This window comes from Dermacentor variabilis, chromosome 8 (assembly GCF_050947875.1).
Source record: "Dermacentor variabilis isolate Ectoservices chromosome 8, ASM5094787v1, whole genome shotgun sequence".
Classification (NCBI taxonomy): domain Eukaryota; kingdom Metazoa; phylum Arthropoda; class Arachnida; order Ixodida; family Ixodidae; genus Dermacentor; species Dermacentor variabilis.
The window spans coordinates 16,223,515-16,250,727 of NC_134575.1; the positions used below are offsets into that span (position 1 = coordinate 16,223,515).

Below are 27,213 nucleotides of genomic sequence, written 5' to 3' on the forward strand. Positions count from 1 at the left end.
GTGCTCAAGTGCTCCATTTAACAGTGTACTACACTGCACACTGTTGTATGGAGTGGCAAATATTCCCTGTCATTTGTAAAGTATAACTTTTACCCTTTACTCAGTGCTCCCCAAAACGACAGACCTTTCCTATGGAAACTCTTATTATACTACTATTAATACTTAGTAGGCAATGCTGTAGAGGCTATGCAAAGAGAGTTGTCAATCAAGTCTCTGCACATTTCACAGCACAGTTGTATTTGATCTGTGATGCTTTCTACCAAATAAGTGGTACTTCATATGTCAGACCTACAACTTGCTGATTTTGAGTTTTCGTCAAATCACACGAGTCAAACCTCGATACTATAAGGAACACTGATATGACAAATTTTTGGATATAATGCTAAACCAAAAATTGTCTCAGCGCAATTCCAGTGTAACAGATATCCGCTTATAATGAATATTGCATATACCGAAGCTATTTTCTGTGTCAGATGCAACTTACAAATTTAACTGTATTAGTACTTGTGCATCGTTATGCAGCTCATATGCGATGAACTACGTTTTAGTCACCAGCATGAGTGGTGCGTCGTGGCCGCTGGTGGCATAAACATGCCACTTCACTCATTCGGTGGTTAATAGAGTCAGGTCTGCAATATCTTTCTCGTAGTAATTGCATCACATGCTGCGACATAAAAGTATGGCACTTAATTTTACATTGATTGCATCACGCATAGCTGTGCCTTTTTCTTTTATACATGATGCACTATTTTTCGATCGCAAATGTCAACAGTGAGAGAAGCGTCGTCTTTAGCCTTTGTAGCATTGCCTGCTGTGTATGAAATAGAGTATAGGAACCTTATTAGGGAAATAAGATAATTAGTGGGGAATAAGGACACAGCTTGGGAACTTCGTGCTCAGTCAGTTTCTTCATCCACAGACGTCTTAGGTGCAACAGAAAAGCAAAGACTAAACAAGGACATTTCACACTTAACTGCTCAAAGGCAGATCTCTGCAAAAGTGAATACAGCTGGCCGAGAACAAGGAGCCACAGAAAGCGCAGCCACATCAACAAAACTAAGCAATGCTGCAGCGAAACAACACTCAACAACATGCTTTAGCACTAATTACAGCCTCTCAACTATGCGGCAGAGTGCAACAAGACTCGATCAAACAACAACACACGCACATCTGTGACGAGACCTTCTCCTGCGGCTGGCGACAATTTGCGGAAATGGTCTTGCGCACCGCGGCGTTGGCAAATGCGCGGGAAAACGAAATGCGGCAAGCAGCGGCAGCTTGGCCATCGGCCATTGTCGTAAATCGTGGCCCTCAATCGCTCATCCTCTTTCGCACTGGTAAATGCACCTTCGGTAAGTAAGCAATGAAAAACTGTAAACTCCGACATCCGCCACAGACAATCACTTTGATATGTGAGGAGCAAAAGGGAGTAGTAGAAGACATGCGCTTCCAGCACTGTATGTGCTTCAGAAATGCTTTTTGGCTTAGCTGGTATTTGCTCAAAGACATAAGTTAACCTCGCGATAACAAAGTTTTATTCGATACCAAAATATCTTCATGATATCTGATATATGTTCTAAGCATATGTTCGCTACATGCCGATATCCACAGGAGACACTTTATGTTTACTATATCTGATAATTTGTTATGTATGCGTTTGTTATATCAAAGCTAGCTTGGCTTTAGATGTTGCTGAAACACCCCCCACATACACAATAACATTGTCATTGATGTTTTTACTATTGTTTCCATCCTTCTGGCGCCAAATATGGCTTTCAGGTATGTGCTTATGGTTTCGGCACCAGCATACTTGGAAGAAATGTCATTTGCAGATGCGGTTTTTATTCCCAAGGCAAACCTGGGTGTTTGCCACTGCGACTAAGTGGTTACGGTGTTTTGCTACCGAGTTCAAGGTCGTTGGTTTGATAACCGGCCACGGTGGCCATGTTGCTGGGGGGTAGAGTGCAAAAACACTTGCACATCAAGCATGCGCATGCATGTGTGTGCACATTAACTCCAGGTGGTGCCCCTATGTTATTCTGGCATGATAAGCCTAATCATGGGATGCTAAGCTTAATTAATCAGCAACAACTGGGCTGTGAAGTCCATTGAAGGTGGGACAGAGGACTCGGGTAAACTTCGAATGCTTGAGGTTTTTCAACATCCAGCTAAACAGAACCGCAGTGTGGTCTGCTATTAAAGGGCAGCTCTCAATTTGCTGGTGCTCTGGCTGCCAGAGATTGTACAAACGCCAGAGGGCCAAAATCGCGTGTGCTCTGTACTCGCCTGCCGTTTAAGAGTAGACCGCTCTGTACATGCAGGCTTTTGCATTCTTCCTTTGTCTGAACATGGCTGCTGCAGTCGGGAAGTGAAGCTGCAACCTTGGCATGCTTGACATCAGAATGCCTTAGCCAGAATCACCGTAGATTGCGGAAAAAGCTTCACAGGTGAAAATGAGCTTTATGCGACAACTCAACTTTTGATGGAAAACCCAGAAATTTAAAATTCTGTGAGAACACTTAACTTCCTTACAGTGAAATATCATTCAACTTATGCAGTCCTGAGGACAAGACATGGTACAGCTTGAAAGATCTTGGATTAGAAAAATTTAGACACTTGTGAATGTTGAAAAAAGAATAAGAAAGCTCAAATGAGAAATCAGGACTACACGGTGACCGACGATAAGAAGCACCAATGCTGGAAAACGCCAGACTTCTTTTCTACAGAGTGGTAGGTGAATGTCGTAGCACTATAGTAGAAGTGGGTTGCGACGGGGCCAAAGTACTCGTAAAATACATCACATCAAAGTCATGACTGTACTTCAACACAGACTGGACTAGAGGAAAATATGGGAAATAGGTAGGTATCTTTTATAATAAGAGTTCCTACTACCCAGTTCAGCTTACTGAATGACCACACATCCTCACGCCACAGTCAAATGTGAGATGCAAAGAGAAAAAGAAAAATTGAGTCATAAAAATGCTGCACACACTAATGAGACACTCAAACAAGACTGACTAGATGAAACATGATTTGCGCGATTGAAAACGGGAAGAAAACAAGTGCAGTATTGTACATCCAGCAGTGGCGACTGTGTAGTGGATTGGAATGCATACAGGCGCAATGTACCATCTTCATCACGGTTAGCAGGAACATGGCAATGTGTGGCTTTCTGTGTTAATAGCACATTCTATTGACCAGGCGCCGAAAACGTTGCACTAGGCACGAAGCATAAAACTGTAATTATCATGTGAACTGCGTCATTGTCGCTTTGACGCATCATCTGTTGTGGTCACAAACTGCAGAAACCGCTCTCCATGCGAAGTCTAAGAATTTCTGTAGACAGATTTACACAACTTCTTGTATATCTTTAATTTTTACAGTCAGTCATACCTTGTAAGTTTTAATATTCTCCATCTGTATCAGAAAGCAAGCCTAGCAGACGACAAACGAGCATTTCAACAAGGTCATGTGCGCGATGGCAGGATGTCCTCATCGCACAAGTGCCGGGACCTCGCACAGGGCCGTTAGAATGGCACAGATATTGCTCAAAGCTCCTGCGTTCATGTTAACTGTGATCAAGATAGCACCCAAGATGTTTTGAAAAACAAATGGAACACTTCAGTGCTCAGTAAGCCTCAAGACAGAAAAACAGTGCCAGAGACGGCGCAAATAGCGAGAAGAAATAAAATGACGTCAACATGATTTGTCATTCATTTCGCCTCTAGTGCTGTTTTCCTGCCTCGGCATGAACAACCAGCTCGTCCAACTTTGGGTTCTAACTCCAGAAAGCTTGTCAACAACACCATACTTTGTAAATCAAGACAGCCACGTGTGCTAGACAAATCCTGTTCATTCAATTTCTTGGTCGTACAGTCAATAAATTGCATGCCACACACTCACAGTTGGATCTGAATAAAAGATCCCTCTTCAACATGGCGTACTTACCACTATACCACATTTTTGCACATAAAATGTGCCAGAGTTTAGGAAATTTAAGAACAAAGCAAGAATGCAGATTATTTGTTAATTTAGCCTGAAGGTGCAGTTATGCAGCAATGCAGAGCATACTGCAGTCATGAAACTAATCTTTTTCTTCTCGAAATTGCTTTTTGTGACTGATAGGCTGCCTGCGATGGCCCTGAAAATACTTAGTCACAACTAAGGGCAACTAAAGAGACGTTCAAAAACTGCTTGGCTTATCAATCAATGATCTTATCAGCTTATCAAAGAAACAAAACTTATCAAGAAGCTCATCTTAAAAAGAGTTTACGTCCTTCCAATTTGTGCAACGTTACAAGAAAAAATTAAAGGTTAGTTTGCAGCTTCATTTGCTCACAGGTTCTGACTTGCACCAACGAGGCATCGACTGAGATCCGACCTATAGTCTTGGCATCTGCTTGTGTTTCGTTGGAGCTGTCGACAAGCCTTCTTTCCAACTAATCTGTACAATGGCTGAAACGTCTGAGGAATTAGCACATGCGGCTGCTGTGATATGGGGAATGGCAACATGTCGGAACACCCCACCGAGTTTCCTAACCAAGCTCAACTCTCTTCGGATGTCAGCAACGCACAACAAGAGCTTGCGCAATGAAATCGTTTCCTTTCCCACGTTGTGGTCATTCTCTCTTTCTTTCCTTCATAACACATACACCGAGATGTCAAGCGTAAAATCTCTTGCCTTCAGCTGCCGGAGCTTAAAAAAAAGAAAGCATCCGGAGCAGAGGTTACATTGCAGTGGTGTATTATATGCTTTGAAATGCCTGCACGTTAACACTCCACAATTTGGTCTCTTAAAATGTGTCAGAGGACCACGCCAAGCATAAGTGCTGTAAGTGACTTGATTCGGGAATACACCAGAGCAGATACAGATGGATACAGACAAGCTGAATGCCTTTGTTATTATGGCAGTCTTAGCATAGCTGCCATTTCCAGTTTCGACAGGTAGGCAACATGGAAAAGCTTAGCTGAAACTGTAGTACACAGCGTGTGCTTTTCAGACTGCTGCCTCTCAACTTTGTCCGGACGGCCCCTAACAAACAGTGTCGTATCTGCCAATACACGGCCAGCAAAGAAATTTGCTTCCTCCTGTAATCCTCCCGAGACTGGCAGTTCAACTTGTCCGTGCAGCTTCACGCTCCTTTGCCTCGCAAACACACTGCCGGAGATATCACTTTGCTCAATAAATCTCTCGCAGGCTTTCCAACCTTTCTGCTCAAAGACCGTCGACATTCACATGCTGACTCTCACAAATTTAGTTTTCTCTTGCCCATGCAGCGCATAGTAGAGATTGGCACATTTACAACGGTGAGGGTCACAATGCAACAGGATTGTGCAGAAGCACTTCGCGAAGCAGCGCACGAGATTTTGGGCCTTCTTCGGCTTTCTACGTCATCCACACCCACGCAATCTTGTCGACAAGCCGCCTCTGCCAAGCCTGCACCACAAACATTGGCACGTACGAACTCGTCGCGGTTGGGACAATGCGCGGTGTGCGACGTGGCCATGCCTCGAAAGCTTTGCACAAAGGCTGGGGAAAGGACCTCAGCATGTGGAGGGGTGTGACAAGCGTGGCTAGGTGACCGGCTTTGCAGCTGGCTTGATGACGCCGGCCAGCTTGGGATGATGACTCAGGTGTGCACGAGGTCGTTGCGTTTAGAGAGCACGTGCATGGCCTGGGATGGGGTCAGGAACGAGACGCCCTGCTCCTCGAGCGCCGTGCCGCCCGTCACGACGTCGGTGGCCCGCGCCGCACGGAGCGTTTCTTGTAGGATCCAGGCCACGGGGTGTGGCATGGTCAGCAGGATGCACGCCTCTTTCACCCTGCGTGATAGTTTACACGGTTGCTTTTATCTGCATGTTTATTGTTATCTCATTGTACAATATGTAAATAGTCTCCTTATTCTTACGCTATCTCTCTCCCTGTCTCTTTCCTGCCCTCCCTGTGTCGGCAGATGCAGCCAGACACTTACAGTGCAGTCAGCAGAAACTGCCTTACTTTTGTTCCCGTCATTTTAAAGTCGAATAAACAACCAATAATGCTATTGCTACTAAATGAGAGTGGACAATGCACAAACTGACGTAGGCAGATTTGTGACAGCTTCTTTCAACTTTACTGCCAAGGACTACACAAGTGTGTAAAGTATTGGAGCAGACAAAGGGTAGCTCATTTTTGGTAGGCAGTAATGAACAACTTAAAATGCTGGAATGCGCAACTTGCATATTTCAGACAACTTATATGCCCCTCTTTAACATGCTATAGTCGAACCTTGCTATAACAGAGTCGCCGCAGAAGAATACCTTTGCTAAATCTAATATTTGTTAGTACAGTCTACGCTTGTCACAACGGACTCACATACAACAGACCTTCCAATATAACAGACCATATTTCAACCTTAGTTTGCTCGACCTATTTTATTAATGCAACGAAGTTTGCTTTTAACAGACCGTGCTACAACGGACTATTGGCTTATTAGTGGCAATTAGTGGCAATTTTTTTCAAAATCGGGCATACAAAACATACCTTTGCCATGTCGACACGGGCTGACAACTGACTTGCGAGGTTCAGTTGACAATCGCAGCTCAATATCGCACGCGCGCGAGGCAGGAAAGCGGGGCGGAAGTGCACCATCTTCTTTTGCACGTGAGACAAGGGGGGAGGCAAGGGAAAGGGGGGTTCCGCTCCGGCAGCTGCTGCTTACGGCGCACTCGCACGGGTGCCATATCTTGAAAGTGATCTGCGATATGGACAAAGTGCACCCAGTGCCAGCAGCTTCGTATGCACCGTGCTTTCTACGTTTAGTTCGCATTGAAGCAAGAGACAGCACAAAGGTCAATTTGCTCGCTGCTACTGACGTGCTTCCTGACTCCAGCGTTTTGACAGCGACTCTTCACGGTCATAGAGCGAGACGTGTTCATGTTTACTTGTGGGCGCGTGACACCGTGCTTGTTAATTTAGTTAGTAAGCGAATGTTTACAACTTTATATGGCTGATAAAACTGCTATCCTTACTTTGCATAGCTGTCTACTAATTTGCTATTGCAATTGATGTTTCGCCTTTCGGGTGAAACTGTGACTTTTTTTTGTTTGTTTTTTACTTTGGACATCGCACTCTCTCTTTGCAATAACGTTGTTAGACATAGTGGCCAAAGTTTTGGAAGTGAGGCGCTTCGAATACTATGCACTTTGGATGAAATGGGCATTTTTTTGCAGGATTATCAGGGTCTGTTGTAACGAGAGTCGACTGTACTATAAGCATAAATATGTTACACAGATTTTCTTTTTTATCGGTGAGAAAATTTTTGATTTGGATGATTTGTTATATCTAATAATTTGCTATACAGCCGAATTCTGTTATAAGAGCTAGTGAGCTACCTTTACTGTTTGAAAATATCCCTAGGGCAGGCCTGAAATAAGCATTTTTGATGGGAGATGACGTGTGTTCACCGTTCAAGTTCTAATTATCCGGGGAACACCAATATTAAGATCAAAATAATGAAAGTTTGGGTCTATAGAAATGCATGAGCACCAGCAGGGGCATTCACTTGGGATCAAATTAAGAAAAAGGTTGAATTAACCAGGGTAGAATTAACAGGAGTCTACTGTATCAGTGTTTGTTACAGCAAGACTCAGCTGTATTCATTACACGCTAAAATACCGTTGTGAACCTTTGAAATTTAGTTCATTATAGTACCTGCATTCGTTATATCGAGATAGGTTTGGCTTACCTTTGGCCAGCAACCATCACAATGCAAAGTGAGTTAAAGAAACAGGGAACAATCTGTCACAAAAGTGTAAACAAATCTGGCTCTCTTAAAGAGCTATGGCCCCTAGCATTTATTGGTAGCTGTACTAATGCAAAACCTTACTGCAGGCTACCGCCAGAAACAAGCCCAGCACCAGTGTTCAGGAATGACGCACCCCAGGAACGAGACTGGTGGCACTTGAGACTTTCGTTGAAGACTTACACAGACTGCTATAAGGCAGCTGAACCAAAATTATTGTACTACTCACTCCTTGAAGTGGTTCTCTGGCTTCTGGGAGTAGGTGCTGAATAGGGGGAACAGGTTTCGGTTCATGTCAAAACTGAGCTGCATGGCACCCCCTTCACTGAAGAAGTTTTCCAGGATCAGCTGAAACATGTATGGATGAGATGAAGGCATGAGTGACCTCTATCTGGCCCCAAATAGAACCGGCTTGGTTTCAAACATTCTCTGTCTGCCTGAAAATGCTCATTCGAAAGTACCATCCTCTGCAGTGTTTGTTGCAACACGGAAGGGGAGTGAGAGGTTAAAAAATTTACGTTTGCATGTGCATAACGGAATTACAGATACATGTGTGGGCAGACATTTCGGAGTCCCAAAGCTAAATACATTATTTATTTATTTGGTTGACAATGCACAACTGTCATGCTGTTGGAGACAAAGGGTGACATCAACTTACTGAGTGAACGTTGATGTCATCTTTTGTATTACCTTTTGAAGACTTGCGTTCACATTCACATAACAAACATACGAACGCACATGCACGTTGATGTCTTGAAAGTCTCAAAACTAAATGCATTACTGATTTACTGATTTATTTGACTGACACCATTGATATGATGCTGCAGACAAAAGGTGAATTCAGTGGTCACCTGACGAAACATCTAGCACTACTAGATATAGTAGATTCACCACATGACGACATTAGGGGAAAAAAATAAAAAAAAATATCATGGTGCATAAAGGTCAGCAAAACAGCATGTTCTTAACTACATAAACAGGACTGAACCATCTTTTGCAACAGTAAACATTACAAAGAAGGATTCAAACAAAAATGTGTGTTAAAAACAGAAGCTAATGCACAATATACATCTGTGAAAAAGAGGAAACTGAGTAGAGCGAAAGAGAGAAAAGAAAAACAACAAAGAACAGATACTTGCAAAACACTAGTATTTTGTTACTGTGCATGCAATGAAGCAAATCGATTGTAAGAAACAACAAAGCACAGCAAAAGAAATAAAACTTCAATTGCTTCCTAAAGCCCAAGAGGAGGGACACTGTATCCCTAGAGGGGCACTAAAGAGGAAAGTAAATTGAACTGAATTATTCAATTACCCTTCTACCAATACCAGAAAAACTAACTCTTACAAAAAGAGGAGGCGTGACACGCCAGAAAAGCGTAAACAAAAGATGGGTGCTGACGCCATCTCGAAGATGACTAAAGTGCCTGCAACCATGCACCACGATTGCTTTTGCTAAGTAGTGCCAACCTTTGATGCGCGCCACTGTTCCCTGATTCATCATTCACACTAGTGTCACTTTTGCAATTTTCACTTTTGGGGTTTCCGTAGCCGGTAGCTCTGCTTCTGGAATTTCTAGTTTTTGAACTTTCGCTTGTTGCATGCTTGCTCCTGTACGCAGCAGTAGCAGATGGCAGTGACATCGCATCCACTCGGAAACAGAAGCTAGGACTGTGTTAGTCTGCTTGACACCGGGAGCTGAAGGGATCAGCAAGGGAGGAGGAGGGTAGGTTGGCGGTACTTAGCCTGGTCAGCGGAAACATGTATGGAGGTGGTCTGGCCATGACGACGTAGGTTTTCACGGCGCCTGCCTGGCTCTAGTGAATGTTTTATTGGCCAACATGGTATATGTTGCGTTCTAAAAGAGCCAAACATTGGACTTGGCAAGCTTCAAGAACGTGTAGGAAGCTGCAATGGCCCAATTATAAAGTACGTACGGTGAAATCTGTGACGCTACACTGACATATTGGTGCTGGCATTTCGAAGCGAAATATTTAAAAATGACGCCTTATCCTTTGCTTTCTCTCCGGTAATCAACCTATTACCACAAAACCAGCAAACGTAGAACAAAAATAAAATGAAATAATACTTTGTCAGTGTATACTGATTTAACGTTTGTCTTTAGTGACCCTGTAAGGTTAGTACTAGTGGACAAGCATTGAAGGTCAAATAAAGCATTGTGTTACAAGCTATCAACTCAATCACAGTTATGGAAACAACAGACAAGTTTCTTTGATGAACAGAAGCAATGCGTATGAGTGCTTGCAGAGTTAATGACTATGAGCTCATTCATTACACGAGAAGCTGTTCAGAACTTAAGGTGTTACGAGCACCGACCTCTTCATACAAGAACACGCTGATGCCTCGCGCGGCTTCTTGCCAGAGGGTGTTGAAGAGTGGTGCAGCGAGGGCCTCCTGAAGCTGTTGAAGACTGGACTGCAGCCAGCTGAGCATGGGGAAGGCAGTCGGCGTCAGGCCCGCGTCTTCCCTGTCGTTCAGCGACGGCATGCAGAACCACCTGCAGAGTGCATGCCAGATATTAGCAAAAACCTATCTCTCTAACAAGACACGGATTGCAGGCGTAGTCGAGAGCTCCAAAAATTCAGCTGGTGTCCATAGCGCAACAGTACCAGTGCATTACACTCCAGGTTTTCGCAATGCTCTGCAAGGCTGGTTTCTGTGAAACATGTCGTTAGTGCTCAGAGATTTGTGCATTACACGAAAGTTCGAACCATTTAAACCTTAGAAGACATACCAGGAAGTGTTAGAGTGCCCTAAGTAAATTACTATAATGTTTGTTTCGATGAGTCAGTTTTGGTTTTGGTTCCCAGTATGTCAATGCTTCATGATGCATGAAACACTACCTTGCACCATTCCTGCAGTCGCTGTAGTTGCCATAAGCTAGGAGAAAGGCACATATCACTCTTCTTTATTTCTCTTGATGAGCAATGTCAACATACCCAGTCTTATTGCTACACAGTGTGAGCAAATCTTGTTCTCTGTCGTGGCATCACAACAATGTCGATGATGCTGGGCCCCACAGTGAGAGCCCAACTTTATTATCAAATTGAATTAGTACCTTATAAGTGCTTCCCAACGTTCATACTTGCTAGCTCTCACCATTTTCCATGCAATAATCATGCAGTGCAGTTTCTACAACTCCAAAAATACCGTATTTACTCGAATCTAGGCCGACCGCCTAAATTTCAAAGCCAACAAAAAAAATATGTTACCTCGAACGTAGGCCAAACAAAAAAAGTGTTCACAATATACAAACAGCATTTATTGAATTTGAAAGTGCAGAGCTCATTCAACGTTGTCGTCGCTGCTAGACTCGTCGCTGTGTTTTTTGTCACTGTCACCTTCAAACAGTGCACTATCTTCGGTACCGTCAACTGCATTAGATATGCTGCACTTTTTAAAGGCGCGACCGATAAAAGTACCTGGGATGTCGCCCCACGCTGCAGCTATCCAGCCTGCCAGCTGCAATAGCGATGCACGTTTGATGCAGCCCGTTGCCGTTAGCATGTGGTCTTCGTCAGTCAACCAGTCCGTGTAATATTTCCACAGACGATCCTTAAAAGGTTTGTTGATGCAGACATCAAGTGGCTGCAACTGGCCCGTCATGCCGCCCGGTATGACATTGAGGTCCGTGTTCGCTTGGGCGAGTGCAGCCTTCACGTTGTCGGTCAAGTGCCCACGGTAAGAGTTGAGGACAAGGAGCGAGTTCTTTGTCAAAAGGGCTCCTTGACGCCATCGCCACACAATCTTAACCTACTCTTCCACCATCGCACCCGTCATCCAGCCGTTCTCATTTGCCCGCACAATGAAATTTCTTGGGAAAGTTTCTCGCGCAGGCAGTGTCTTCCATTTAAATATCAATCATATAAGGAGGGAGTTTATGTCCATCAGCTGTGCAGCACAGCATCACAGTTGCTCACTGCTTCTCGTAGCCTGCAGAGCGCACTTTCACCTCCTTGGCACCCTTTTCATTCATGGCGTATGCCACTGGCATATCAAAATACACAGCCGTCTGGTCGGCGTTGCCGATTTGCCCAAGGTTGTAGCCTGCCACTTCTCCCTTTCGCAGCCTGTAGTGCTGAAAAGCTATCAACTTTTCTTTGAAATCGCTTGGCAGCTTCTGGGTGATTGAAGTGCGACATCAGAGGCTGAAGCCAAAGTGCTTCATGAATTTCTGAAGACAGCCCCGGCTGGCTTTGAAATCCTTTGGCATTAGGCCTTGTTCCCTCGAAAGTTCCCTCGCTTTCGCTTGGAGCACTTCTGTTGTCACTGGAAAGGCAGCTGCTCTCTGCGTCCGAACAAAGTCGGCCAAAACTGTCTCCACTTGGTGATGGCCTTTCTTTGGTCTGCTAAATGCCATCCTCGTTGCGGCGCACGCAAAAAGCTGCTGTCGCTGTCTCCTCCAACGATGGGCATTTTTCTCGTCGACGCCGAAGTCCCGCCCAGCTTGAAGGTTCGATGATGCCTTTGCAGCTATCACAACTTTTCGCTTGAAAGCGGCACTGTAGTGGCATCTCTTGCTTGGTGCCATCGCGATAACACCACGCTGCACACCAATACGGCAGACACGACACAGGTCAAAATGGCGACCTCACTTGTGTACGGTTGGCTACTGGCATGGCTAGTAGCGGCTGCGATACTGACTTTTCTAGATGGTGTTAGCTATGCACCATATTTAGCAGTTTCAATTAAAAACTGGTGCGTTTATTAAAATCCTTGAATCTAAGCCGACCCTAGAGTTTGGAATATGATTATTTGAAGAAAACTATCGGCCTAGATTCGAATAAATATGGTATGTGCCAGTACTTAATAGACAGCCTCCGGTTTTCGCTTGGTGCCCATCGAAACATCAAACACAGACGTGCTTCTCCGACGTCTATCAGTCTACCAAACAACTGCAAAGGAAGAAGTACTCACTTCTCCCGCCGGTAGGCCTTGCTCTTGGCCTTGAAGTCAAGCACCAGCTCATCAACGATGGCAAGCACGGTGTCTGTGTACAGCTTCTCGAGGAGCTGCGACACCTCCTCGAACACCGACTCCTGTAGGGTGCCGTACTCGGCCATAGGCACAAGCTGGCTGCTATCGTCTGACGGTGTCTCCGAGGCAGCCAGAAATAGCGCCTCCTCGGGGTCCACCATTTCCGCTGGGGATGGCCATGTGTGAGAAAAAAAAAGGATGACAGAAAGCTCCGGCAGATCCCATCTACGACGATTGACTAAGTTATGCAAGAGCATTTGCACAAAACACACACACACAGTTTATCCAACCTCCATTACATTATAGTTAGCTTCAGCTGTTGTGCCAAAGACAGTTATCATGAGATGATGTGGGCTGAAGTCAGTTACATACAATGCCGCACCCTGTGTCAACTGTTAACGTGGTGCCGAGGATAGCTAATCGTTTACCATGCTACAAGCCGGGTTCGGTTTCTTGCAGGGTACGAAATTTTCCTCATTCCTGTTATATGCAATCATTGTTTCAAGGCCAGACAGATGATACCCAGTCAGGCTAAAGTGCGCGCGGGTAGGCAAAGATTGCTCTGTGTTAATAAACTCAATGCTGAGCTAATCCTGTTCTTGGTTTCATACCTAGCAGCCATGTTGCAGAAGCTACGAAAGAAGAGGGATCACAGAACTCTCATACAGCCCATTTTGCAGTGCAGTTGTCACTGATCTGCAATGATTTCTATGGAATAACTACTTTATATATTAAAACTGCAATGTGGGGATGTAACAGTACTTACGTCGAATCTCATACTATTTGGGCTATCTTTTGTTTCAAGCATACAACATACATGTACTATGTTTTAGTCACGAGAGCGAACGGCACGCTGCGGCCATGGGTTGCAGAAATGCATCGCTCCGCTCGTCTGATGGTAAATAGGTTTTTATCTGTGATGCCTTCCATGTAATAATTACACACTATCTCGTGACATAGAAGTATGAGACTTGGTGTTACACTGAATCACACGATACATACCCATATCTTTGTTTCACACCTGATGCACTATTTTTTTATAGCAAATGCGAGCAGAATAAGAAAAGTCTCTGTGGCTCTCGTGGTGTTGCCTGCTACACATGGAAGGAAGAATAGAGGCAGGACAAAATGAGTCGCTTACAATTGGCCTGTTTTGTACTTTGCCTCTTCTGCTTCTCCTTCTGTTGCATCTCGTTGCAGGCTTCCAGAAGTTCGACAAAGAACTGAAAAGAGGGAATCATGCTTTAGTGTTAGTATTGGTTGATGGTGAGCTGCATTCTTGCATATGCTAAGCCCTCAGAAAGAAGCTTTAGCTTGGGGGCTCCATCCAATATACATGGAAACAAAGAACTAGTTTTTCTCGGCAATCTTCTGCAATGATTTGTATGCGGTTTGTTGCATTTAAAGGAAACTTAAAATATAGTGACTGCAGGAAGATTTTTTTTATTCAGGCTATCAATATGTAAACAAAAGTGTCAAAAGCTAAAAAAGAAAGAAGAAGGGAGAGAAAAAATACTCAGTCCAAGTATATCTCAATGCTGTAAAGCATACAAAACTGATTATTATACTAATACCGTTCCTAGATATGCTGCTAATTTGCGAATAGGACTTTTGAAAAGCCCTCATCAGTATTGTAAACATGTCATGCATGCAGTAAACCTGTAAATCAAATTTGACACTTTAAAGGCTCTGTCAGTTGCAGTTTACAGAACTGTGATAGCTGCTTTTGATGGAAGAGATATGAATTTGTAAACTTCGTGCTTCAATATTTAATTAAACTAACCAATCTTCAGCAATATTTTAAAAAGTATGAGGTCCTAATTCAGAATTCCGCTTCCTATGGTTGCTAGAATTCAACTTTCTATATTAAATGTAACAAATCTCATTCAAATCAGTTTGGCAGTTGTCTCATGAGAACGTTTCTGCATTTTACATGTACTTGAATAGAGAAATCAGAGTTGACACAGAGCTAAAGCAACCTCTTAAGAAATTAAGACAAAAAGTAAGAAAGCACATACCATGCGCGGCTAAAAACAGGCCAGGACTACAAATGTACTTTGCATGGGTACATTTCTAATATTTTCCATTTTCAGCTTACTTTTGAGGTAGTCAGATCTTCCCTTCCTTGCACTGTATTCGCGGTTGCCAGTATAATCATGCAAATACAACACCTCTTCACTAATGCAGTTTTCCTGGGAAAACATATGCCACATCATGCTGCCCATATGCTAAAGGCCACATACAAAAGGCCACATGATTACTGGGTGGCTAATGGCTGCCTAACGATCAAAACCTGTTACTGCTGGACTATTTGGTTTTCCATAGCTTGCAAGTGGCGCCAGAGAACACAAACAACAGGAAAGGTCAGAAAGAATGTCGTCTTTGTTTCTCTTCTGTACTTGGTGTTTTCTGGTGCCATTTGCAGATTATGCTTACTGAGGAAGACTTGCACATAAGTTTGGAGTCGGGGCATTTTTGAGACTGAAACAGAGGAAGAACTTTTAAAAATAACCTTTGTAAACATCTGTTTACCACGGAAGTGAGGAACTGTTTTTGTCAGGAGTCTTTTAGGAGTGAAACGAAGAAACAAGATGTTTCTTAGTCAAAATGAAAAAGAAATGTTTTCTGATAAGCTTGCACATAAATAAAACAAATCTTATTTTTGTGTAATATCAAACTACCTGTTGTTTTGACAAATCTTATTTCTGTGTAATACTGAACTACCTGTTGTTTTGTTTATTTAATTCCAATATGCTGACATATATTTTTTTCGTCTGTTGTAAACCTTTGTCGCTAAGTGTACATTCTTTGTTATGTACACGTTTTAACAGGAGGTCCTCCTGACAGTTCTGAATTCAAGACCTCCTTCTGCATTATATACATTTTATAACAAAAAAAAAAAGCAACAAGGCTTGACTAAACTAAAAACTTGAACTTGGAGAATAACCGCACCATTTTAATGTTCAAAAGCTACACACAGCCCACGGAAAATGTCATAGTGGTGTAAGGGGGGCTCCGGATGAATTCACAGCGCTTGGTGTTCTTTAACACGGCCCCAAGAAGTGGTATGCGAGCATTTTCGTATTGTTGTCGTGGAAAGAAATCAAACCCACAATCTCGTGCTCGGCAGCGGAATGCCACAGCCAACAGAGCTACTGCAGCAAGCTAAATGACTTGCATGCTGACTGCACGACTGACCGGCTGTATGCTCCACTGGGCCAGCACTTGGACCACGTAGTTGGCGGCGTTCACGATCGGGCAGATGGCGACCAGGTTCAGCTCTTCCAGCCGTGCTGTCAGGATCTGCTGCAGGCACAGCCTCCAGTCTTCCAGGAGGATCTGCTGCAGGCTCACAAACTTGAGCCGGTGATAAGGCTGCTCGAGGTGGCGATAACGCTCTGCAGCCAGGAATTGAGATACGAATTTCTGAGGCTCGTTGAGGCTGGGGGGAGCTGGTGATACATGGTCTTCTACGTGCGGCGCACATAAGGAATGGCACGGGCGTGCTGTGCTTTTATACATTTGAACCCGTTTATAATGAGCTTGATAGTTCGGAAAAAAGTGGCTGTTGTATCAGTAGCTCGTTATATGTGGGCTCGCGCTTCAAAACATGCAAAAGTTATTGACAATGAAACTGGCATTGGCAGTTACGTTTCGATATCACAATGCATTATTAAAGGAAACAGCAAGTTAAAACTGAACATACTATTATAACATATATTTCTTCAAATTTTTGAGGAAGGAAAAGTGGTTGATCGATGTGAAGCACTTGACAAGCGTACATTAATAAAAAATATTGTTTTGCACATATTCTTGTGCAATGTGATCTCTAATCAGCACTGGCGTACTAATAGTGAGGTGTTCTCTTTGATAGTGGGCCATATTGAGTAAGTTTTAGTTCCTGGAACAGCCTGTTAGCAATTATCATACAATTTCTAGCAATTATCATACGAGTCAGCCAATGGATCTTTACCAGAAAGTTGTAACTTTGTATCCAACCCACTATTTTCGATAGCTGAAGACAGTTGTCACTGCGCCTACTTATATATCACAGAAAAACGTGAATCAGCTAGTCTTGCTTCAAGTAGGGCTAGCCTTTTTATTGGCACAGCTTAGCACATCCGATACAACAATTGCATCACCGCACATGGTATCTCGGCCACAGGAATGCCCTACCTACTCTGTGAACTAAACAAGCAAAAAGTAAACATTCCAAGATGATGGCAGGACTTCACCTGTCATAGCAGACAGGATCATCATGAATGCTTCAGCACACTCTGGAACTTTGAAGTCGTCGACATCACCTTCCATTGCGAACTGTGGCTTCCACGCCGTCGGAGACGACAAGAGGACGTCGCGTTTCTCATCGGCGCCTGCATGACAAACAACATACTGCAATGCAAACAAACACAAGGCAATTGTTGCGCTAGAGTTCTAAACTGGGCTAGTTTGTTTGTGTGCAACATGGAGAAAAGAGAGCAGACAACAGAACAAGTGACACATGAACAGGATATAAGATAAGATACTGCAAGCTTCTGTTAATTTGGCTCCAGTTAATTAAACTTTTCAGGCAGTTCGATCCTGGTCAATCATCCCTGCCGGTGCCTGTACACTTCTTTAGGTCATAACAATCGTCATTTGGAACCTGAAACTGGCAATTGCCGGATAATTCAAGCTTGACTGGTCAGCTCACGTGTGCCTGACATAATGGTGGTAACCCCAATAGCAGCAGCGTCTCTCTAGGCAGCACTTAGGGGTCAGTGAATTCATTGAAAGCGTGATCTCCCACAGAAAATGGCCATTTTTGGCTGGCCTCAAGAAGATCTTTAAGCAAAAATGGTAGCTCGCAACAAGTGACTACAGCATTCACCCGATTATAATGCGCACCAAAACAGTGTTTTGGTTTCATATCGTCAGAGCAAGACAAGTCAGTGTCATTGCCATGGCCATCACAAGACGGCAACAGAAGTTCTCACGTAGCATAACAACGACGTGTTGCTTTCAGTCATTTATTACAAAAGCTCATTTAAAAAATAAGTTATTTTACATGCTAAGTTAGCAAGAACAAGTCACAGCACGTGTTTCTGGCAATCTGAAGAATTGTATGCATCACAAGACAACTTAGTGAATTGGTTACCACAGGTGCGAGAGGACCATCCTATTTGTGATGGTTGCAGTCATTTAATAAATTCAGTGTATCAAATACACAATAAAGTGTATGGAGGATGAAATGTGGTTCATAGACAGCGATACATGCTGTCTGAATGTGATGGAGATGGACACAGAGTTTTAATAATTTCCATTTTGTGAAGCCAAAGGTTGCTGGTTTCATTTTTATTTTTACCAGAGTTGGAGTTATGCTACATTTTTCTTGCGAAAACATCAAATACGCATTAGATTTCAACTTTGTTCAGGAGCACCAATGTCATTTCCAGGTTTGTTTTCTACTTTGAACCTATAAAAAGTGGGTGTGGGTTTGATTTGGGGACATGTTAGAATCTTGTAATTCCTGCCAAATGAATCAGCGCCATGTTTTGGTGTTCCTTTACTGCCTCTTGTTTAATTCGATTCACCGTAAAAATAGTTCAGTTTCATCAATCCCATCAGGGTTGAATTAACAGAAGTTGGCCGCACTAGTCTGTTTACATTCACCATGACACACAGAGCAGGTGACGAGACAAGAGAACAGGGGGCGTATTCTGTGACGATCACTCTCAGTGATACTAGTATTGCCAATCTATCGTGTGACGTAGTGCTCAATCAGCTAATCCAGTTTTTCTCAACCAGCCAATCAGTACGCATCTGACAGCCAACATGATAGTATCGTCAATAGTGATCGTCGCAGAATATGTCCCCAGATGTGCTGTTTTGCTCACAGGTCTCTTGTTTCATCGTCTGTGGTATTCATCATGATGAAGTTGACAGTTGTTGGCCAAACTTATCTGTTATGATAGATCCAGCGGCCAAACTTATCTGTTATGCTGAATGTAAGCAAGAGAATTTGCAATGGTGGGGGAGCAGCTGATTTTAGAACAAATCACCAGGTGGCATCACCCTTGCAAATCAGAGTGGCAGACAATTAGAGTGCCAAGTTGCTGCCCCGCAGTGAATTTTACTGCAATCCCTACAAATTCATTCTGATTTCATAAATATCACTGTCAATGCAGAACGAAAAATAAATCGTTACATATATGCAACAGTCCAGTTGTCCATGTGTTATAACTGCAGGCATAAGAGCAGCATATTACGTGCAGGTGCCAAAGGTAGGTTAAAATTAACTGGCAAGCTCCAGCATAATTACACCAGCACCATCACCTTTGTCTCATCTGTACATTCATGATGATACAGTTCTTTCCCTTCTATTTATTTATTTATTTATTCTTTATTATTATTATTATTAGTTCGTACTGAGCTGTAAACCGTGAGCAACTACTGGAAATGTAGTGCCCTCTAAATGAACCCCCAGCTTGGACTATATGAAATACAGGACACTATGGAAGAGAAATTAGCGCAGGCCACGTCCACGCACACTTCTTCTCCAGGGCAATCCACCGGATGAAGCAGTGGTCGGCGGTGAGCACGTTGAGTATGCACGGGTAGAAGGGCGGGTAGCCCTGACTTCGCAGCTCCCGGTCGAACAGTAGCACCTCCTCGATGGCGTGCGTCAGCAGCTGGTCGTCGGCAAGCAGCGACGGCAAGTCCATCTGCAACTTGTGAATGCCGATCTGGACCAGTCCACGCATCAGCTCCAGCTAGAAAGAGGGTTGGAGTTGCAGGTTGCAGTGTAGGCAAGCATAGCCCCTGAAAACAACCGCTTGCATTTTTACGCTGATAGTCTGCGCTATGTGACTGCAGCTACCTCAGCCATGTAAAGGCAAATCCAAAGATCAGCCTTTGGAATGGAGACAACGTAGTGTAAGAGGAATGGTTAAAATGACAAATCTAACTTTATTACATACTGAAAAGATTTTGCGCCAAAAAACAAAACGCACAAGAAAGACGACGACACAACGGGCGTCGTCTTTCTTGTGTGTTTTGTTTTCTGCCGCAAAATCTTTTCAGTATGCAAGATCACCAACTAGCCCAGCAGTTAACTCTTCTAACTTTATTAAACTACAACAAAGGAAATTGTGCATTACTAAAGATGCACCGTGAGGAAACTTTTGTCATTAGCAACGTGTATGTATGACATGATCACACATACAACTAGGTGCCTAGGTGACAGTAAAGTATGCTTTGTTTAGTCAATAAATACATATCAGCCACTTTGTCTCTTGTGACCATGTAATCAGCTAAGTGTTTGTCGTCATAAAAGATTTCATGTCGACCTATGGTACTGACATATTGCAACAATGTTGTGGCTGAGAAGAATGAAGTGACAATCCTGTTGACAGTCTAGTTCTACATTGATGACTTAGCCAAAGCAGGGTGCCTAAAAACATGAACAGAAATTTGCAAGAAAGGAATGCCAAAAATCCCTGACACTGACTCCTGTTTTCTCACTCAATGATTTGTTTCTCATAAATGCATCTGCTTTGAAAGCACCTCTGTCAAGAAAACAAAACAAGCAAGAAAAAGATTCTGAAAGATAACCAGTGCCAGGTTCTACGACCATAAAGCAATAAACTAAGATGTCCAGTAAGCGTCACATGCATTTTTCGTTAAAATGCAGCGCTTTGTGTCAATCCTCCATTTGTGCATGTGAGTTATGCTCGTGTGTCCATTTACTCGTGTGTGCTGCTTGATTCTTCCAATTTACAGTACCGCCCACTCTGAAACGAAATGCCAGGTTGGTACTCCACCGCCCAAGATGAAACATTACAGTCAAGTTAAGACATGAAGTCCTGCAGACTATGCTAGTACGTATAGGTGGCTGCTTGACACTTCATATCGGACCATTTTTTTCCGATAACACTGAGCAACTGTTGCTTATCATGTTGCCTAATTAATATTATTTAAGTGTTCCCTTTAACACCAACATCATGCTGTACTCTCTCACAGCCAGCAGCCATGAAACAAGTTAAATGTAACTTCCTAAGGTGTAATGACAAAAAGATCCGGCAGAATTGACCTCACGACAACAGTCAACCTTAATGCGATTAGCACTGCAGCAATGCAGCAAAACACTGTATTACTGCTCCCAAAACTGGTCACAGATGAGAGGCGTATGCAGCTGGACTCCCCTCTCGCACCGTCCTCTAGATATGCTGTGTCATCTAGCGCCGCCGCCCCGAAGACTGCATGTGGAGCGCGCCTGAATATATATTCAGATAAAGATCATAAGGATACATAGTATGACGCATATACCCAGTGACCCTAGCTGGTGTGAAAGAAGGTCGTTGAATAACAGTACACACCTGGTGATACAAGTTTGCACAAAAGACTTTCAGTGAAGAGCAGCATATAGTGAAGAGTGGAGCATACCTACTGTCACATACCCCGCCACCCAAGTTGGTCCGACAGTTGGTTTCAAACCCTGCTCACTCAGCACAGCAGGGCAATGTGCTATACATTGAACCATGGACTACCCAGTGAGCCAAGTTGGCAGGAATATGGTCAGACACAGACAGATCATAGACAGACAGCCCAAGAAAGTGGGTCAGCCACCCAAGAGAATGCTAATTGCATTAAGAAGGACACTTACCCGTGCCTGCATGCCTTCAACACCTGCTTTCACAAGAATTGCCTGGACAAAGCGATCGCAGAACTCTCCATGGTCAGCAGCCCAGGTCAGTATCTGGCTCAGGTACCACTCCGGCTGCAAAGGTTGAGCAACAACGCTGCATGATGAGTCTGCTTTACTTAGTTTTAACGCGATAGTGTTAAGGGCCCTGTGTCGCATAAAATACGGTGTCAGTGTCTTGCGTCGGACGTTGTTTAGCGAAATATCATTCTGAACCACGACAATGCAGGCCCTCTGCATGGCGCAGAGGCATTACTCAAATAATCAAATTCCTCAAAGCATGATGCATCAGAAAAATCGTAAAGTACAACCTAAACACAACCTACAGACATGATATCATAAGTTAGTAATTTGAATATACTCAAAAACATAATTCTGTTACGTGGGAACTCAAACATAAACACCTTTTCCAGCGTTTCTACCATTCATAGATTGGCTTGCTACATCGGTTACTTGCAACAACACCATCCAAATGGTGTTCGCCTCTGCGCATCCGCGGCCCATGTAAGACGCTGCATTTCTACCAGAAAGTTAACCCGCTCGACTCTGCATATAGTGTTTGCCACCAACGTTTTCCAGTAAGCATTACGGTTACATAAACTGCAGTTTCTAGGAAGCGTGAGAAGCAGTCAGGGATCTTTAAATGCTATCATGATCCACTCTTAAAAACGAAGCTTAAGCGTCTTCCAAATTTTTTTGTTATTGCTGCTGACACAACATATTGTTTTATCTCTTGGAGCACCAGTTTTTGTGGTAACTGCCCAAATTAATGTGATCAGCATGTTCTCGAAGCTGTGCTGCCCTGTCCGAGTGCATCTTAAACTCAAGGATCCCAAGTCGTTTAAGAATATTCGCCATGCTGTATGGAGGTCATTGGGAAATTTCTGCATCGTGTATACATGGAAGCTAGCCCAGAGCTTCTGCGGTAACCTAGTTTGATTCAAACATGAAGCAGCCCTAAAATTTTTTTGTCATAACGCCGCCTTGACAAGGAAAAATGGCCAACCTTATCAAAGAAAGAAAGCATTAGAAGATAGGACAAGATAGGAAGGAGCACACAGTGTCTGTTTGCTCCTTCCTATCTTGTCCGATGCCCCAGTGCTGCATCTCTGTGATAACGAAACGACTAGCCCGTGGGTCGATTCTTGCTAACCTTGTCAAGTCTGTTGGTCTGGCGTTTCCCAGTAAAGTGGAATAGGAAGCGCTTCTTCAGTGGTCGCAGCATCAGTTCCAAGGGTAGCACCGATGTGGTCGATCCGACGTCCAACTGTGAACCCTCCAGGCCTTCTCTGTTTATCCAGGCGTGCCACATGTCAAGGACCAAGCCACCACTTGTATGCAATTAATCAATCCAAGGAAACTATTACATAATTAGAAAAAGTTTGTACAGAGATATTTAAACCGACAGCCTAAATGGCTCGACCTTACGACCTAAATGTGAGTTCTCTAGGTGTATCACTTTGAAGTAAAGCCTCCGTTTTGGTGTAAAGCATAACGAACATGCTCCCTCAAACTGCCCTTCCTGGATGTGTTGACAGCAGGGGAGAGGGGGGGGGTTCAAAAAACGAACTTTTCAAATTGGGGGCTTCAATTATACTTGGCTACCTGGGGCTCTTAGCATAAACCCAAAGCACGGTGAACGAGCACTTTTTGCATTCTGCCCGCATGGAAATGTGGCCACCACAGCAGGGAATCGAACCCACTGCCTTGAGCTCTGCAGTACAACACCATAGCCACTGAGCCATCATAGTAGGCAAAAAGTTAGTGAGCGTGCGAAGAACAAACATGTGATACTACCGAAACTTTGCAAGAACTCAGGTGGAGATACACTGTTCCCTAAAAGGCCATACCGAGCAAAAAAGCAGAAAGCATACAGGAATACTGCAATGCATACATAGCAGTACATGAAAAAAACTTTCAAAAGATGTCAAAAGGAAAAAGGATACGGCAGCTGGATCTTGTGCAGGTTGATGAAGCACTTCTCGAACGGAAGCAACAGCTCTGGCGTGTAGGAAACAGGCGCGCTGACCCCCGTGTTGAGGATGGGCCAGCCCATGGAATGCAGAACCTTGTTGAACTCCCTGCGTGCAATGAGACTCATCATTAAACTTGAGAGGAACTTGGCAAAGCAAAAGACATAGCTAGCAATCAGCAAGGAGACGATGCAACCACAGGAACAAACAATGAAAAGGAAGACTTGAATGACATGGCTGTGTCATTCCTGTTCCCCTTGTCAACTGCCTCTGGTGTTGAAGACTCCAAACCGTTACAAATTGTTGCAAACTGATAAAAACAGGTGTTTTGAGATTTTCTCCTGACCTATGACACCTTTGACACTCTAAATACAATGCAGCAGAATAAACACGGCATTTCCTAGGCATTTAGGCTTGAGTACAGAATGTTTTACTTCTATATGGAGAAGCAGGGGTATAGCAGTACACCAGAAGCATAGCCTCTGAGATTATGGCATACTATGCTGCAGCAACAGTGAAACGCTGCCATCTGAAAAACTGATGCAACATAACCGCATTAATCAACTAATCAATGTATAATTATTACCCTTACTTATAAGCTCATGAAATACATACAAAATACTCGGACCTACAGACTTCATGGCTAGTGCTTGATCCAATGCACAAAATTATGTGTGTGTCCACCACGCACATATTTGCTCAACAAGAATTCAACTTAAATGAACAAGCATTATTTAATGAAGGTTAGCATATTTGATAGAACACTGTGTGCCTTAAGAGGTTTTGAATCAGTCTGCTTGCACCAAGAAGATCTGCTGGTATGTCCAGCGATGAAAGCAAATAATCTGGAAAAACCATAGAACAGTGGACCACTCACTTTTCAAACTTATCCCTGAGAATTTGGTGCCAGTAGAGGATGGTTTCTCGTAGAAAGTCGACAAGGTGCACGCAGGCCGAACCACGCACTCTTTGCCACACTTGCAGCAGGAAGGAGAGGTGCGACACGGCTTGTTCATCTTGGCCCTGACTCATCCCTTCCTCGATTGATTCGCTGCGCCCAAATGCAAGTGAAATCTTTGTTAACCTCACCAGGATGATAGAAGTTGAAGGCAAAAGGTCCACAACATGGTTTGAGTAGGGTCTAGGTCACCAACAAACACTCAGCCTTTAGAGAACGAAATTTGCAACTATAGGCAGATGCAAAATATGGTACCTGATATGACAGGTCACACAGTTTTTGAGTGTTTGTGCACAATAAAAATAATAAAAATCACATCTACACACAGATCACATTAAAATTGGCAATTTATCATACTAGACTTAACAGTGGGATGTGTGGGACGCACATTATGAGGCGTGCCGTAGTGGGGGTTACTCCGGATTAATTTTGACCACCTGGGGTTCTTAAATGTGCTTCTAAATAAAAGTACACAAGCGCTTCTGCATTTCCCTCCCACCGAAATGCCGCCGGTAATCAAACCTGCAACCGCATACTTAGCAGCACAGTGGCACAGCCACAATGGCAACGATATGATGCAATGACAATGATACGCAATGTCAACAGCAAACTATGTTTGTAGATGGACGGCATTCACAAATGTGAACATCCTTTACATTTCTGCTCACAAAAGCATGTGCACATATGAACATCCGCTTCAGGTATCAACACTTATTTCGTTTATATAACACATATGTGTTAATATAGTGCTTACAAGAAGATTAGATAAGGGCACGTGATGCTCCCCACTGCATCACAGAATACATTACATTCAGAAACATCTTTATTCTCACGGAATACATTCTCTGTGCACTAATAGTGCAGACATGCCTGCACCAAGCCTTGAAGTGCAGTAATCTAACTTTCTTGCTCTGCCCAGTGCAAGTATGTCATAGCAGCAATACATGCTCGTATGTTTCCTGAACAATCTTCAAAGCAAGTTCCACAGCCAATGCATTCCACTTGGTAGCAAGTGCAAGTAGCCCAGCCAGATGGGAGCAGAATGCAAAAGTGCTCATGCATTTTTATTTAGGCACTTGTTCAAGAACTCCAGGTGGTCAAAATTATTCCAGAGCTCTTCCAACTACAGCATGCCTCATAATGGTTTTCCCATGCAAGCCCCTGTATAGTTTTGGGATGTTAAACTCGGATATTCTAATATGTAAGCATTAGGAGTGTCAAAGTGGAAAAAAAGTGTGTATGTGTGTGTGCGAAGTGTGGGAAACTGGTTACGTGGTAGAGATTGGGAGGGGATGGGAGGGCTTAGAAGAGTGTGCATGTGTGTATTGCACAAATGACAGGGCCTGCTCCAGACCACTGTCAGAATTGCACTTCACTCCTTGAAGAGGCAGGACATGTGTCGAGTGAGCTCCTAGCTGAACACTTGCAATGTTGTGAACGCAGTTTAAATCATTGATCCGAGACATTAAAGAGGTGAGACATAATGCTAACGCATTTCACTTGCATTTGCCACTAAATCACCACTGAATTTTAATTTAATCTGATTATTGTGTATAGGTGCGATGTTGAAGCATATTGGAATTGTACGTCGCATGCTGTGAAGTTAAAGCTGGCCTTTTCACTAATTAGGCAGGACCGTCAATGATTCCCTCTTGTTTCACCTCTATCTGCTCACGGCTTATGCTTGTTTGATATTAATAAAAAAAAAATTTTTTCTGTCCTTGGGGCTCTTTCGCAACGCTCTGAACATACTATCGCATGGGTGAAGTTTTCGTCTGAAATGTATTTTAAGTAAACATAGCTGTTCAATTCAGATACAAATCTAATTTCTCTCGCTACGGGTTGATCACAGCAGCCAGAAAATTCACCCATCCGCTCAATGAAGTCTCGAAATAAAACCCGCCCAACGAATTTTTCGCGCACAACGCGCAGGGTCGTATGACGTGAGCTGCGAGGACTGTGAAAAATGGCTTTTGTTTTGTAACAATCGTCAACAAGTCTGTTGAGACCGGTATCGCGAAGCGAAACCGATCAGAAACAGAAGAGTCGCGTTGGCCGCATGCACTCACCTGGTTTCTTCGATCTTGGCTATCCACTGCAGGTACTGCTTTAACCGCAGCAGCTTCTGGATGTCGGTGAGGGAGCTTTCGAACTCCTTCTTGACCAGGCTGGCATTGTCCAGGTGCGCCGACACGTCGTTCAAGATCTTGCCGTGAACGCCTTCGAGTATCTGCATCTTCTCCAGGGACTCTCGCGCGAAGCCGAGCAGTCCCTTCAACTGCTCCGGATCGCTACCTCCTTTCGACGCCTTGAGCTGTTTCGTTTCGTTCAGGGAAACAGAAAGACAAGAACGCAACACGTAAGGTGCCGAAACGGCAACAGATTGCACGACAGAACGGCAGACCGCTCCCGCGGTTACTGGGAAAAGGAAAGATTAACAAAACGCGTTCACTTGTGGTACTCACTCTCTGCTCGATCTCTTGCTTCCTAACCATCAGCGAAGCGTGATAATTCTTCGCCTTGCGCAGGTTTTTCACATCGTTCCCGAATTCGCGATTTAGGTCGTCCGCGACGTTTCGTTCCATTGTGGTTTTGTTTCCTTCAAGTCTGTTTTTTTTTCTTTCTTTCTCTCTGCGAGGTTTCGATCGACAAAATCGTGTTACAAGCTGGCGTTTCGTCCCAGCTAGCGCCAGGGAGCCGCCATGTTTAAAGAGAAGGCGCGCTGATTTGGCCATTCGTGTTTTGCCTAGTTGATTGACAGTGTCGTACCTAAATAAAAAAGTACTTGTTTATTATTCGATAAAGCTCTCGCAACTGC

General features: G+C 43.7%; 2 protein-coding genes across 2 annotated transcripts in view; one reads left to right on the plus strand and one right to left on the minus strand.

The window, feature by feature from the left end:
• Window positions 1–8,057, plus strand: part of Tmep (Transmembrane endosomal protein) — a 39,604-nt gene extending 31,547 nt beyond the window's left edge. Inside the window, exon 10 of the mRNA XM_075701249.1 lies at window positions 7,874–8,057. Within this exon, the coding sequence (XP_075557364.1) occupies window positions 7,874–8,057 (184 nt within the window). The remainder of the gene's footprint in view (window positions 1–7,873) is intronic.
• Rint1 (RAD50 interactor 1) lies at window positions 890–27,106 on the minus strand. The gene is made up of 14 exons (XM_075701247.1): window positions 26,861–27,106; window positions 26,465–26,709; window positions 24,315–24,488; window positions 23,411–23,545; window positions 22,618–22,753; window positions 21,426–21,539; window positions 19,311–19,533; window positions 17,017–17,154; window positions 15,980–16,179; window positions 13,923–14,004; window positions 12,722–12,947; window positions 10,121–10,301; window positions 8,014–8,132; window positions 890–5,823 (listed from the first exon to the last, which is right to left on the minus strand). Exons 1-14 carry the CDS (start codon window positions 26,978–26,980, stop codon window positions 5,631–5,633), a joined length of 2,286 nt encoding a protein of 761 aa, XP_075557362.1. The 5' UTR covers window positions 26,981–27,106; the 3' UTR covers window positions 890–5,630.
• Between the last annotated feature and the right edge of the window lie 107 nt (window positions 27,107–27,213).